The 15671-nt window shown below is 38.1% G+C and overlaps 1 protein-coding gene across 2 annotated transcripts in view; it reads right to left on the bottom strand.

Annotated features, from left to right (window-relative positions):
- The window catches only part of LOC113987678 (pulmonary surfactant-associated protein A-like), a 21424-nt gene continuing 5753 nt past the window's right edge, over positions 1-15671 (bottom strand). The window contains exons 4-9 of one of the 2 annotated variants that reach the window (XM_039385742.1): positions 10579-10666; positions 9858-9969; positions 5343-5663; positions 2671-2827; positions 1296-1373; positions 1-563 (exon numbers count right to left, since the gene is read on the bottom strand). In XM_039385742.1, coding sequence (XP_039241676.1) covers positions 187-563; positions 1296-1373; positions 2671-2812 — 597 coding nt within the window. In that variant the 5' untranslated portion in view covers positions 2813-2827; positions 5343-5663; positions 9858-9969; positions 10579-10666 and the 3' untranslated portion in view covers positions 1-186. Of the gene's footprint in view, positions 564-1295; positions 1374-2670; positions 2828-5342; positions 5664-9857; positions 9970-10578; positions 10667-15671 lie in introns of those variants that run through there. The other variant, XR_005565153.1, reaches the window with a different exon arrangement.

The raw sequence follows: 15671 nt of genomic DNA on the forward strand, positions 1-15671 counted from the left end.
TCAGATTAAGAACATTTTAATTATGTTAATCACCTACCACATTTAGCATTTTCTTAAGGATAAAAAATTACTTAAATATGATTCATTTTAGATTTTAGGATACAGAAAATTTGCAGAAATTTTATAAACCTAAGATAAAGCATATTTCATTGTCTCCACACTCTGAAGTGGCCGAAAGGCCATTCTTTAAAATTCACAGATTGTGAGACGATACAGGTTGCACTTTTTGTCATTCCAGCTCCCATCCTTGTACATCTCTACACATTTTTCTTTCCCTTTGCCATTAGGCTCATATTGGTGCCATTTGGTATAACTCAGGGGCATGCCAGTTATATATGTAAACTGGCCTGAAGTCTCACACTCTTTAATGCCCAAGTAAGCATATTGCTTATACTGTTTCACAATGTCCATAATAGCTTTATTCTCCTCCTCATTCATGGGAGTTGCAAGAGTTCCTCCAGCCTCTTCACAGGATCGTAGTGCAGATGCAAAATCGGCTTTTTTTCCATTGGTAGCAAACACTTTCTCTCCTACTTCTCTTATCCTCCCATTCAAAGCAAGTGCTGAAACATGAAAAGAAAAAACCTACTTAGCTTTTTAAATTTTCTATGGCCTATTGAAGAAAAAGCAAAAAAAAAAAAAAAAAATCAAGAGATGAAGGGAAAATTAAAAGTGGTAAGAGGAAGAGTAGGCAAAAGTGAGAGTAAAGGATTAAGAGAAAAAAAGATTTTAAATTTTACCCATCCACTTGTTTTTCCCTAAGTATATTGTTATGCTCCTTGTGACCATCTGTCCTTGTCTCCAAGACAAGGATGCCCCACTCACGTTTGCTACATATTCTGTGAGCCCCGTTGTATTGAGTGTGCTTTCTAAAGAGGATCAGTTTACTTCAAATTCGAGCAAGCGAAATAGAGAAGTGATAATTTTTTGTGAATTCTTTCTCAATAAGAAACAATTTACCACCCTCAACAGTCTGGTTGCTGATAGATAAAAATATGGGGTACAAAACTGAGGAGTTCCCATGAATCTGTGTGGAAAGTGCAACATCAGTTGGAATATTTTTTTCAAATAAATCGAATTTTAATAAATGTGTGTTACTGTTGGTAAAAGAAATCTGCTACTCCAGGGAAACAGGGTCTTGATTTCCTGAGCTTTGGATGAGAAAATGGAGTTTTGGGACTCAGTACCATTTTCAAATGTAATTTCTTTCCTACAAGTCATGAGTCTATAATTAACTTTGCCTATTGTGCTTAGAACTGTTTGTGAGCTGAAAAAGTAACAAGGGGAAGAATTACCGGCTTCAAGTTGGAAAAGTCGGTGTTCCAAATTTACTAAATGATTGTGGTATTCAGTGTCCAGAGAACCAGGTAGACCTATACAGATAAAAATAAAAGTTATACAATCAAGCAAAACTAGGTTTTGCCGATAGGAACAATTCCCTTGATAAAACTAATACCTTTCCAGAACTAGCATGTAACAGTACTTTTTTTACACCATCAAGTTTAAAATAAATATTTTCCCAGTCATTTTTTCATGTTGTTGTTAATCTATATTAAAGCAAACTAACAAAAACCTCCAACCTTCTAAATGCTACTAATTCCCCTCTGCACAGAAGCAACAGAATTTTTCGAGGTTGAAGAATTTTGTTTGAATCTGTGAAACTGGCTTTGCAAAAACAAATTTGTTTCATTCTACTAAATAGTGGTGAACAAGCACAAGGGAGATTTTGGGGAGGGAACAGTTCCTATGACACCATACCATTTTCTTTTAATGTGCAGGATGGATGCTCTGTGTTTTTATGGTGGGATCTTATTTTTATGAAAGCATAAACACTAGTAGATGAAAGTTTCTGCATGGATAGTGTGAAATAGAGTCCATGCAGCAGTGCTTGCTAAAGGGGTACTTTGGCAGTACTGTAAAGCACTGTAAAGGTAGATTCCTTTTTCATACCCATTTCCATGGGTAATAAAGGTCCTACATGTAGAATAAAGTCACAAATGTGCTCCCATGATCATGTTCCAATTATTCACAACTGAAACAAATAGCCAAGTAGAACCACAAAGTATTGCTGCATCTCCAAGTTGAATTTTGCAACACTTACTGTACTTCACAATCCATTAAAAAAAAAAAACATATTTGACCTAATAGAGAGAGTTTATGAATAATTTTGATAGTGCTTTAGCCTTGTCAACAGACTTGGAGAACGCATTTCTACGTAGAAGGAAAATTACACAGTGCAAAGTGTGTTCCTTACAAGTCTACTTTTGCACATACTATCTTTGAACACTAGAGAAATATGCCAGAATCCATTTAATTACACTTTTGAATATTGGATTACATTGCCTTTGTACTTAAAAAAAAAAGAAAAAAAAGATAACTTCTCCTGTGAAAGAAGCAATTCCCTTTGGAAAGTCAATGGAAAAAGCACTGTAAAGACATATTTATATATATAATATTTATATCAAAGTATTTATAACCTGTTCACTTCCCCTCTTCTCCCAGATGAGAGCAGAGGCCTGTCTTTTGGGAGAAAAAAATTAAACTGCCTGTTTCCTCCATTCAGTTTTCCTTCCTCTGCTTAACACAGCTGCTTCCTTGAGAGCACGTGTCCTTCTGTGTCATGCTGCCTTCATGACAAGGATCTGGTGCAAAAAAGGGAAGTTTACTTACCCGGTACACGTGGCAGTCCTTTCAGAACATCTTTTCCAGGGATATCAGGTAGCCCAGAAATTTCTGGAAATTTACTCAATGCGTGGCAAGTCACTATCAAAGCACCTACTGCTGTGAGTACGTAGGATGAGTAAGACAACATGATTGCTCAGGCCAGCTGTAAGAAAACCCACACATTTGTCAGGCAGTGATTTTGTAAGAAATCGTTGGCATTGGCTTATATAATTGAAAATTCTGGAAATTTACATTATTTCCTTGTTTAAATACAGTCTATAGTTTAGGTGTAAGAGATTTCCCAGATTTTTTTCTATCATTGTGTAGCTTATACACGAAACTCTTTTTAGTCTGATTCAGCTTGACACGCCCATTACAGAATGACAGTCACACATTTGGAAGCAGTGAAGATAAATTATCCCTTTTGCTATCACTGACTATTTGTTGGATTAATCCTCGAGAAATGATGGGCTTGGATGTAACTGATCACACTTAAGCCATTAGTTGGCTGTTAAAGACTATAATCACTCAATGATTTTATGATACCAACCTGAAAGGCACAATCTGTTACAGTGGTTATTGCAATGTTTTGGAGCTAGTTAGCAATCTCTTTAACCACAGTACTGTTTAAGCACATTTGTTTGACATAAACAGACTGATAGTGTTTTACACATGGGCAAAATTTTATAGCTCAATTGACATTCCTATCTTGTTTTGAACAAAATTCCACAAGCTTGAAAATGTCAGAGTTATTCTTGCGGAAAATGCATTTTTGCTGGTTGGCAATAGGCCTATTCATCTTATTTTATCCTTTCAGATATAACATTAATCAGGGTTATAATCCTAGTGCTGAGATATCATGACTAAAAAGCACTCAATTTATACACATCATGGTTTACAAAATAGCAAGCGGGTATGCTGTGCAGTTATGAAACCTGAATTGAAGGACTGTAAGTTATTGTGGCATGGAGATACCCAGTTATTGACATCATTCAGTTAAAATAATAAGAGATGTAAAGCAAGGTTCAAGAGACCAGAATTGGTATCCATTTCTAATAGGTGATCCTGTTGGGTTGATTCTCATACAAAATATGTAACTTAACACCCATACTTCACTTTTCTACTGGCATGAATTAGAGAGATCCTGCACTGCTCTCTCTCAAAAATTTCCATCCCTAAAAAGAAAATCAGAATTGACAATCATAATATGTTCTAAATCCAGCGCCACTCAAAATTGAAAATAAAACTTTGGTTGGCTTGAATGCTGCAAGATTTTAAAATCTGGGTTCATCAGTAATAACAAGATATTTGTTTCAAAGTATATATGCCAAGCAGAATCAATATATCAGTTTATTACCATTTGTCAAATGGGCTGAACTTTTTGAAAAGAGAAGTATTGTTTATATCTTCCAGATTGATTCTGTCATAGAAGAGTTTTGAGATTATTCTTAATCTGCATCAACACGAACTTGTTTTGCTAGGGCAATGTCTTATCAAAGTCAATTCAGTAGGACATACCCTTGAACATAAGAATATTCAATTATGTCATAAATTTGTAGCATATAGTATCTGTTTAATTAATAGCAGTATCTATTCCTCATGGTCAAGAATTTCCACTTTAAAGAGCGGAAACACACGAGCAGTATTAAAAGTGCTTTTGAGTTTTGTCTGTTGAATCTGAAGTGTCTTGAGCTGTTTACCCTTTACTATACTGAAGGCTAGCAGACACCTCTGAAAATGCTGGCCAATGACTTAGAGCAGATTATTAAACCTACCTTAGGTGGCTAGGAATACTTACATCCCTGAGATAAGCAAATGCAATTACAACATGTACCCTTTGCCTGATGATCATCATTCAGGGAATTACATTTGAATGGACTACTGCATCCAGCTCATAATTGGATCATGATGCAGAGTCAAAGTCTTGATCAATTATAAAGCAAAATGGAAAAAAACCCAGCTCTTCAGTTTTAATCCACTTTTAATGACCTTCATCAGTCATTACTATCTACTGGCCTTCAGGCGTGTCCTCATCTACTAAAATTGCTAGTATAAGCAAAGTAAAAAATGACTAATAAAGGAAAATTTAATTTTAAAATGTAAGTATGACCACAGAAATAAAAAGAAATGGGTTTGCCTTCTAGCTGAAATTCCTTGTGATTTATGAAGAGGAAATTCAACTTACCCTTCTGCTTCAAAGTGAAATGAAAGTGCAGTTCACACAAGTCCCCTTTATATGGTGTCATGTTTGTTGAATGACACCACTGAAGTGGAGACTCAATGTTGAGGGCATAAATGTGTTTTTTTAGTTTCACTCACACATTTGTGATGCAAATACTGAGATCAGTTTTGAGGTTTGAGCAATTTCTTATTCTTTTATAACAATAGAAAGCCAAAGTTGTAGAAAATACAATCTAGAACTAACAGATAACTCCGGATTTGTAGACACAAACAAAATCTATAAAAACGTAAAGTAACTTTCTGTGATTCCAGGTCATATTGTAAAAATTGTTTCTTGTTTTACAAAAGCAAAAATGTCATATGACTACCAGTGGTTTTTGTGAAAGGAAAGGTACTCCTGTGAATTAAGTAAGCATGATACCTCCCAGATAGTCTGACCTGGAAGTCAGAATTCTAAACTTTGCTTCCCATTTCTGTGTATGATTTACTTGCCTTACCTTAATATAATTTTCTAGCTGTGTGTTATGCTCAATGTTTCCATGACCTTTTGGTCTCTCTTGCATGCAGAGTACCATCGATCCTTTCTTGGCCAGAGACGGATCTTGGAAAAACCTGTATATGTGCACAAAATTCTCAAACGGGCAACATTTTCAAGAAAAAAAGAAACCAGAGTTTTTGTTCCTCTGGTTTCCCAGGAATAAATATTGTGATCTTGTGAGTAACTTCCTTCTGGTTCTGATGTCTTCTATTGTAGGATGTTTGATCCTAGATGAAGCTTGTTTCATAAACTTCAGCAAGCCAACACATCAGTCCCTCACCTGTAAGATAGAAATACCTCTACAGCTAGAACATTTAAGTTTCTCAATCCCTACTTATCTTTACCCAGCAGTACTCAGCCCTAACTATAGCGTCTTGCAGCAATTAAAAAGATGTTTAATATCAACTAGCTGACCTAGCTAAGAGAAGATTCCAAACGACAAGATATGTGAGGGATCCTCTGTAGAAGTATCTTAGTTACTTAAATCCCCTTCCATTCACAACTGTAAACCTCACCTTGCAGTTAAAAGGACATTACTCAGCATGGTTTGTCCTCCCTCTCAAAAAAAACCCCACAAATAGCAAACTGAGGACAAACTGAGTGTCCTTTTTAACAAATTATCAATTAATATTCACAAACTTATGTTATAAACAATCTATCTTCGAGTCCTTCCTCCACCTGATATGCAGCAAAGCTTTGAATGCAGGTTAGTCATTTTACAAAACCTCTCACCCCATCACTGGAAACTATTTCCCTCTGTAGTCCAGAAAAGGTAGATGATGGTATTGAGCATATAAGACATGGATTAGACAGTACCCAACACATAAAAAACTTTTTTTTTTCTTCTGAATCCCATTGCAGCTTGGGAATAGCATGGACACCAGGCAACTCAGCACCATTGAGACACAGGTAATTCTGTTTCTGAAGGGTAGAAGACCTCTGGGGTACTTAGGAAATTTCTTTAGTTGCAGGATAAGATGAAACTTAATGGATCCAGATTTTGAGAAGTAATATTTTAAATTACTAGGTGCCCAAGTTCTTGCCCAAGTTCTAACTTGCCAGAAAACAGTCTCATACAGATCCAGTTTCTAGGCAGCTCTGCAACAGTTGTAAGGGTTAATTTTTCTGTTGTATCACTGCACCCATATGTCCTTCCCACGTAGATAGATGCAACTTTAATACATGAACATGATATAAATCTCTGCAGATTTGTACTGTTTCTTCCACCTAACACAGTTTATAGTTATAAAAAAATTAAATAAAGAACCGAAAACATTAAACAGGGAAATCAGTTAAGCCCTACCAGCTATTATCTCTGTCCATTCGGGATAGTGCGGCAGGAGCAACATGGCTTATAATGTAGGAAAACCTTATAAATTATTATCTCTTACCAAAATTTTCAAGGAAACATACATTTGATAACAGTTTTTCTCCCATGAGTCAGACTATACTTACACAATGGATGCTGATAAGAAATCTAAACCATAATCCAACGTGAGAGATTACTTAGCCATTTCCTTAGTTATGCGGCAGAGAATGAGGGAAAACAAATATACTAAAATAAGAAAGAAAGTAAATATTTTTTTCTGCAACCTAGCACCCCTGTAGAATAGCTACAAGGTATTCTGAAATTTGCAGGTAAACCTGCGTGGTAGTGGCTGAAGGTCTTTAGCTGGGAAACACACACAAAACCCAGTCAGGGACCTTTATTGGTTTTAGGGGGCCTCAGGTACTGCATCCATTTTTCTATCATTAAGAAGAACGATAAAAATTTTAAACATGCTGTTTTGTTAATGCCAGTGAATTAAACCCAAACCCTGCAATGGCCTCCTCAACCATCAGCAAAGGAGAACTTGGGGAAAAAAGGAATCCGATTTTCAAAGACGGCATGTACCCAGGAAGACTTCTTCTTTATATAACAGCTGTGCATGCTACCCTCAAAAACTAACCACCAAGGGGGGGTAAAAACCAGAACTAATGTTTTATAGCCTTCACACCTCTCGTTTTCAGAATGCAAGGTAAACTCTTCATTTTGGTCACACTGTTTTGAAGTGAGCTGATTACTAACTGATTATGATAACTTATCATATCCTAAACAGCATGAAGTTTATGCCACACTCAAAGCACAGTTCTGTACAGCCTTGCTAGTTTATTTTACCAATTTGTGAGACATTAATCTCAAATGTGTCACTCTGCTGCAAGTTCCTGATACCGGCTCTCTGAGCCTGTCCTTGGCACAACATCTGTGTGGCAAGCAGGTGTGGTCAATTCTCCACATTTACCTTGTTCAAAACAACAGTAGTTTTTAATATTTGTCTAGTATTTCCACTGTAATCTATTTGCTGTGCTGCTACAGAGCTTTAAATCATACAGAGTTAAGTGCCTATAGTTAGTTTTAAGAATTCTCATTGGCATCAGCTTAAGACCTCATGAGAAATATAGAGCACTAAACATATGTCACCTCTTAAATCATGAAACAACCCAATGGCTGAAGTCCTACCTCCTCTCCACCTGCAGTTTAACTTTACTGAGACAATATGGGAAGGTAAACAGTCCCCCCCTTTGGAAAACAAGAAGCACTGATAAAATAATTTGTATGCTAATTTATAGTGCACTGATGCAGGAATGGGATGAGAAAAATGTAGAGAATATGGTACCTTATTACACTGCTAATACTGAAAGACAAGAAATTCTGCTGTAGGTAAGTCTTAAAATTTATATTAGTGCTGTTGTACCCTAGACTTGTGCCACTTTAATCTGAGGATAAGAATCTTACAGGAAGAATGTGATTGCTGATGAGGCACATTTATATTTATGAAAAAACATGGCATCAGTGACATGCTGTCAGCTTAATAGCACACTTATTTTGGGCAGTGGATCCCAGGGCAGAGATTTCTGATGGAGGAAAATAAGGAATGCTGAATATAGATCATGAGGTTCCCAAAAAGAGGATAATGGAGATTGGGAACAGAGCTTGGAATAGTGGATTTTAAAGAGCTGGCTCCACTAGACTGTACTGAATAGCCCTCTCATAGCATCACTATTGGAAAATACAGAAAGCATAAACTTAAAAAAAAAAATAAAAAAAAAGGCTTCAAGCAATTTATTCAATTTATTTCAATTTATTTTCCATTCCAGGAAAAGTGATTCAAACTATGCTATCAAGAAAAGAGATGACCAGGTTTTCAGAGCTTTTTTTAAAAAAAACCAGTGATTATCTCCAGCCAAAAAACTTACAGCTTAAACCTATGTTAACAAAAGAACTGCTTGCCCTTTGCTTTTAGATTATATCAGATTCCTTCTTTATCATATGATTAAAGCAATTGATTTAAACTACACATTCAGAGTCAGCAAAGTATGGGACATCAGCAAAGCAGCCTCTCGAGTTATATGAAGATGGTAGGCAAGTTGCTAGAAAAGTCATTTGGACTGAACCATTATTTCTAAGCCTTGAAAAAAGAAAGAGAAAAAATCAACCAGAGCACACGAGCAAAGGCATCAAGCAGCTCTTGCTTTGACAATAATATAGCAGATTTTTAGACACAGGCTTCTTCCTTCAGACAGGACAAGTACTCTCCCCTTCTGCCTCCCCATATTCTTTATCCAGGTTTAGTAAAAATTTAGCCATACTGTAATCAGCTTCTGTCTCATCCTTTTATAAACAAACAGAAACTCACAAATAATCTCAATCTAACTTCACAACATAATAATGATTTTCAGGTCTGTTTCTTAAGTGTTTCACAGGTAAAGTTTAGAGAGATGGTATTCCTATGATCATTGAGGAATCACATTTTTATTTCCAAAGCATCAATTCATTCTTGTATCCTATAGGTCATATTATCAACTCTACAATTCTTTCTTGCATGTTCCACACCACGTAAGTGGCCCTCTATGGGAATACTACATAACAGTATGGAAGAACTCTAATCTTTATTCAACAACAAAACAAAATTACTCACTGCAATATCAATTAGGGGTGTCATGATAGAGTAAATATTGCCTTTTTACTGGGAACAGTGAAAAGAGTCCTGCACTGCCAGAGATGGAAGTGTCCTGCCACACTGTGTTCCCACAGAGGTGAACTGGACCACATCCCTCCTATCAAAAGTGGTAATAGGAAGTAATTTATGCTTGAACAGCCACTGGCTAACATTGCCTTGGAAACATATGCTTGCAATTCATATCTTGCCCTTATAAATAGCCACCTGGCCCCTGTTATCAATTTAAAATAATCTAGCCTCCAGATAGAAAAAAAAAAAATATCCTGCTGAGCTCTTATTATGTTGTTATTGCCGGGAAATGGCCTGTATAATGTCTCACTGATAAGTGTTAGAACATATATATCCAAAAGCTTTGTCAATATTTTATTTGCCATTGAAATTCAAAGTCCTTGGGAGAGACTTCTTGCTGAAAACACATGGCAGAAAACACAGAGTTGCAAATGAAAACAATAAACTCATCGAGCTGCTCTTACGGTCTGATGATCACAGTGAAATAAAGCTGCTTTGCATCTTACTGAAGGGACACCAACTGGTCATGAATTCCCAGGAAACAGCACCTGTCATGGTTGTTGTTGCTGTTATGAGCTGAAAATTAAGACAACGGGTATTATAGAATTCAATTTTGCACAGAATTTTTCAAGAGACTGAACACAAAATTCTGTATGTTTTAGCTGACTGTTGTTTGAAGCATATAGAACTTAATATACTGAATCTGCTTCTGTTGTAATGGCCCATTTTTAGATTCTAATCAGCATAAAAGCATAGAGGAACACTTTATAGATCTCTGGTAGCAGAAAGCTCGTAAGGCACTTTGTTATTTCATTTTCCATGAAAAGCAGAGATCCTGAGCATCCGAGGGGTTGGTGAAGCCCAGCCCTGCATCCATCCAGCTCCTGCAATTCCATGTGGTGGTGCTGTGCTTCACCTCCAGAGGAGCAGATCTCGGTTCCCAGGGCTGGGGGATCAGGCAGCAGCAGCAAGTGGTGCTTCAGGGCCCCAGTCCTTGCCAGGCTGAGCAGCTGCACTGTGCTCTGCCTTTCAGCAACAGCATCACACAGCAAAGACTTCTGCCTGTAAAACCCTGGCAGCTCCAAACTAGCCATGCTGAGCGTTACTAGGGGGATAGTTGGAGTGCTGAGATGCCAGAGAAAGGCCATAGATTGAAGTGCCCAAAAAAGAAGGTTATCTCCTTACCTTTTATGGATACACCTGAGCTGACTTGAAACTATATAAGGCACAGATATTGCAGAGACTTCAGCGCAGAAATGTTCTTGGAAGATTCCTGTAAGGGAAAATGAGAAAAGCTCTATTTAAATCCCCTGAAAGTTCATCTAGCAGATAAAAAACAAGGACCAGATGAAGACTCAGAGAAATAGAAATAAAGCAAATGGGAAAGAACAGAGTTCTACAACCTCAGATTCTCTCTGGAGAGATGGGGCATCTTGAATATTGCTTGAGGCCAAAATGATTCAAACTGAAACTGCTTAGTAGGTTATGAAAACACAGCAGACTTAACTTGAATGACAAATCAAAGAGAATATTTAATAACTCTGAGAAATGTAATAACCATGAATGTCAACTACTTAACTAATAAAATATCATTTTGTTATTCCATAGGGGTCACCCCTTACAGCCTTTATAGTAGCTTTATGTGCAGTTTTGAAGATTTAACACTATTTTTCTTAATAAGACAAAAGAAACTCTACAAAATTTTAAATAATAATTTCAGCTACCTATTTAAATCTATTAATTATATTTGTTTATAAATTTGTTTTAGCACTCAATGCTCTGATTTGAGGAATGATTCTAAGAGGTTGGCATGCAGCAATCTAGCCCCTGTGTGCTCAAGCAGCTCACTGCCTGGTTAAAGAGCAGTTATCCTGTTCTTAGTGAGGCAATGTGAACTACAGCCTGGCCTAGAGATTTCATATCCATTCTGCTAAGCATGACAAATACACGCACATCTGTACAATGATTTAGGTGTTTCCCCACACTTTTTCCACCTGAAATGCAAAAGCACAGGCAGCATCTTCAGTTCATTTTGTCTCAGATCCCAATGTATGTGTGTACCATGAAACTACACAGCCATTACCTCATTCCACTCTTATCTCCACAGCAGTGACTGTGAAAGATGTAGTAGATTGCTGGCCTGTCCATACTGTTCTGGAAATACAAACAGCAGCACAACCACGGGCACCCTTCCTGTTGGTTGTTTTTCATTCGTTCTGTCAGACATGAGTTTCCAAAAAAGTGCTGAACTAAAACAAGTCTTTTGGCATTGGTGTTGCTCACACACACCACAGGTACAGTGAAGTCTACTTAGAGGTCTCAACCAATATCATCAGAAAAGTTTGCCAAATCACTGGAGCAGCTGTTGTCCTGATAATAATATTTTCCTTTTCCTGCCTTTCTCCCATCTCCTGAAACTCTGAGTGTTTTCTCATGTCTATCACCAGTCACATACTTGCCCATTCTCTGAATATTATTGTTCACATTCATGAGAAGTTGTAGCATTCCCTCTATAAAAACAGTCTGTGATATCTTACAACCTCTAGTTTGTGAGGGAATGAACAGCAACAGAGACACATGTAAATATCTGGCAGACAGGAATATTCTTGTTTCTCAGGAGTGGGAATCTACATAAGAACACTTCTAATATGCTTATTTTTCAAGCAGTCTCATTCCTTGTCTGTCTTACTGGACCACCTCAGGGATTCAAGCTCAAAAATAAGTGTACAATAGTTTTTTCCTAACTGTGTCTTTTCAAATGTGTGTTCAACCCTGTGCAGAGCCCAGCCTGCTGGGTACACTGAGTGCCTCTTTCACAAGGTCAGGCCATTTCCATTGTTCCCATGGACAACTCTCTAAAGCTAAAGTGGGTTTTAAGTATTAACTTATAAAATTTAATATTCAAGACCTGGAGAGCGACTGTGCTCCTGAATGTTTTGGTACCAGTGTTACCATGTCAATGGTACATTGCATTTCTCTAGCATCTATTTTTCCACACAAATAGAGCTCAACTGCCTAATAACTCCCATCCTTTATGTTCTTTGACCCTTCCAGAGGAACACATTGTGCCACTGTAACAGACATAAGTGATGTAAACTTATACTTTTCAACAACTCAAGCAACTGGCCAGAATAAAGACCAAATTCAGAACTATTCTGAGAGTATTTGACAAAGACAAACTGCAGGACTGCAGTATTCAAAACCTCTGGGGAGCTCCCAGTAACTTGAGACAGAGTGTAATATACAATTTTCAGTGAAGTTATTTATAAGCACTGTAGACAACATGTGAAGCATTTCTTAAATAGCTTTTACAACTGCTATTGTGTGATGAGCTGGCAGCTTTTCTTGCCATGCAAAGTCCTGCAATACTGTTGCTGACACTTCATAGAATCACAGAATCAGCCAGGTTGGAAAGGACCTCTGAGATCATCAAGTCCAACCCTTCATTTTTTAATTTAATTTTTAATCCAGGCCGGGTTTTCTCCCATTCCGTACTCCGGCCAAAATCCAATCCGGGTTTCCCCCCACCCCCCAAAGCGGCCCCGGGATGCCCGGACAGAGGCACAGCAAGGTGTGAACCCCCCAAGGTGACACCAGAACAGGGTTTTATTTATTGTAGCAAACACGGAGGATCATTTCCAAAAAATCAGCCATAACCCTTGTAACTATACAAGCATGCAAGGAGTAAATGCAGTACAGCAGCTGCATCAGGCACTGGTGTCCATCTCAGACTGGTGTGAAGCAGCCACGTTACTGTTTCAGAATGTAACGGGGATGCAGAAACAGGTGTGATGGCTTTTAAGAGAGCCCTAGAGAAGTGTTCTACAAAGGGTAGATCAGTGAAGCAGTACAGCACAAATTTATTGCTGTCATACCAGACTGCTACTCAGTCTGCAGCTCAAAGATGTCGAGGGACATCTTTATATCCTAAATAAAACAAGTCATCTTACCAAAGGGTAGCGGAAGATTAGAGATTTGGAAACTCCCTCCATGGGTTCCTATGACCTGGGATGTTTATTTATGTATCCCCCATCTATTAAAAATACAGTTTCTGCTTTAAGATAGACTTTAAAACATGAAATTAAAAAGAAATAAACATTTTTACTTTGCTTGTAGAACTTTTCCATTGAAAGGTTTTTAACCTTTTTTCATCATTAGACATGAAACTAGAAATCCACTTCAGTCATGAAAATGGAAGCTGAGATTCTCCAGGTGCTGGCAATTGCAGCTTTAAGCTAAATACCAGGAACTTGAAAATAACAGCATATAGAGAACAATCTGAGGCTTCAAGATAATACTTGCTTTATTAGCTTTTGTTGCACAAATAAAAGATCTACTTAGCAGACTTTGGAAGTACCAACACCCCCCAATTTTCAGTTTAGCTGCAGGTCTCTGGAATAAAAAGCTAAACAGGTTAAAGTGTTTAAAAAATGCATCACTTCCTCCTGTTTTTACCTTGCTTCTGTGAACACATATTGTTGCTTAGACAGGGTGGAGAGGGCATAAGGTGATAGAAGAGTTAAAAAGGTTGTGACCTATAGGCAACATAGTACTGATCACACCACTTCTGAGTGGGACACCCTTACAGAGGTGTCCCTGGATCCAGAAAGTGCAAGGTAGGAGATAATCAGGAAAGCAACCAATGGACACACTATGTTGTTGCTTAAGAGATTTCAGGATTTCTACCTAAATCTGGTGAAATGCTGTGCCCATCTCAGCTAAAGCAGCTTGTAGTAGCTTAGCTTCTCTTGTAATAAACAAAAATTTGAATCATAAACATGCTTGGGTATAAGTCTTGGGGCAGGATGGAAAGTTGCACAGAGCCTTTTTTTGTACATATCTGAAGCACAAGGCAAAGGTGGCCAAGAGTTGTAGCCCAGCAGTACAGATGGGAGGAAGGGGAAGAGATTCTGTCCAGAGCTCTCCCAAGTGAGCACAGAAAGCCTGATGGGGGTGCAGTGAAACACTGAAATTCAGTCTGCTGCACAACTGAGCTAATTCAGGCCCATTTCCATGAAGCCCAGTGTAGCATGCTCAGACTCTGTGAAATCAGACACCTAAATGTGGGTTGATTTCTGCTCCCGCATTCTGTATACTCAGTCCAGCTGCTTGAAGTTTTATCTGAATTTAAACACCTCAGAAAGAGGATGCCAACACTGTAGAGTCTTCCTCCCATTGCAAAGCTGCCAGAAGCCTCTTGAAGGATTAACACACAAGCTCAGCTCTGAGGGACGAACTGCGCCAATACTTAAAGACATAAAAAAGCCAGAGCACACAGAAAACCAGGAAAAAGCTCTCACAACTGTCTACCCTGAAGCACTGATCTAAACAGCTCAAGCTACTGATGTCTGAAACTTCACTGGGGTCACAGGGCATAAAAAGAGATGTTAGCTGCAGGTGCCTCAGGATAAACTCACTCCCCCTAGAGGCAACACGGAGCATCCAGTCATGCTGCTAATGCCGAGAGGTTTGGCAGAGAGCTTGGAAGAGGTATGAGACTGTACCTAGGTTTCCAGGCTCTCCTGCATTATTTATTCTCCTAACCATTATTGGTCAAACTACAATCCAGGAATTATTTTTCATTCCTTATGTCTCCAGGTGCTAAGCCTAGGAGTAGAGCCATTTGGTAGCACTAAAGTCACAGAACCCTGCACAACACTTCTCCTCTGCATGTTTCACACCAGAGTTTGATGCCTTCACAACAGGAAACAAGCCAGAGCAAAGAACATGCTTTTCCTCTGCTCTGAGTATGAGTTAACCACCCCTTCCCCATATTTATGTGTTAAAAGAAGAAAATGATGCAGTAAGCACAAGTTGCTACTGACTGAATAGCTTCCTGTTTGCACCTTGTACTTTCCACTGAAAATTGCCACTTGAAAAATTAAGAGAAGGGAAAGAGCTTTTCAAAGATTGCGTTTTTTCACATGTGACAGGATAGCTCTTCCTAAGTCTGTACTTAACCTGAAATTGTGTTTTAGCAAGATAAGCCCAGTAGCTGATTAACAAATGCTGCTTTCATCCTGAATTACTCGGAAGCTCTGCGGAGGTCATATTAGCACCAAATGAGATGGTTTTAATCAGGGGTATAACAGCAAACACAGATTAGTTTAAATTAATGCAAAATTAAGTGGTCATCAGGGATGCTGATTTAAGCCCCTTGGAAGATAATAGAACACAATTTCAAACTGCTTCTTTTTAGTACATACTGAAGAAAGGTGTCCCTGCAGAGAGAAAAGGTGTCCCTAATATATATGATGAGAAAGGTGAGAACTTAGGGC

The sequence above is a fragment of the Pipra filicauda genome, unplaced genomic scaffold (assembly GCF_003945595.2).
Source record: "Pipra filicauda isolate LSUMZ 115617 unplaced genomic scaffold, ASM394559v2 scaffold430_size1018388_pilon, whole genome shotgun sequence".
NCBI classification, from domain to species: domain Eukaryota; kingdom Metazoa; phylum Chordata; class Aves; order Passeriformes; family Pipridae; genus Pipra; species Pipra filicauda.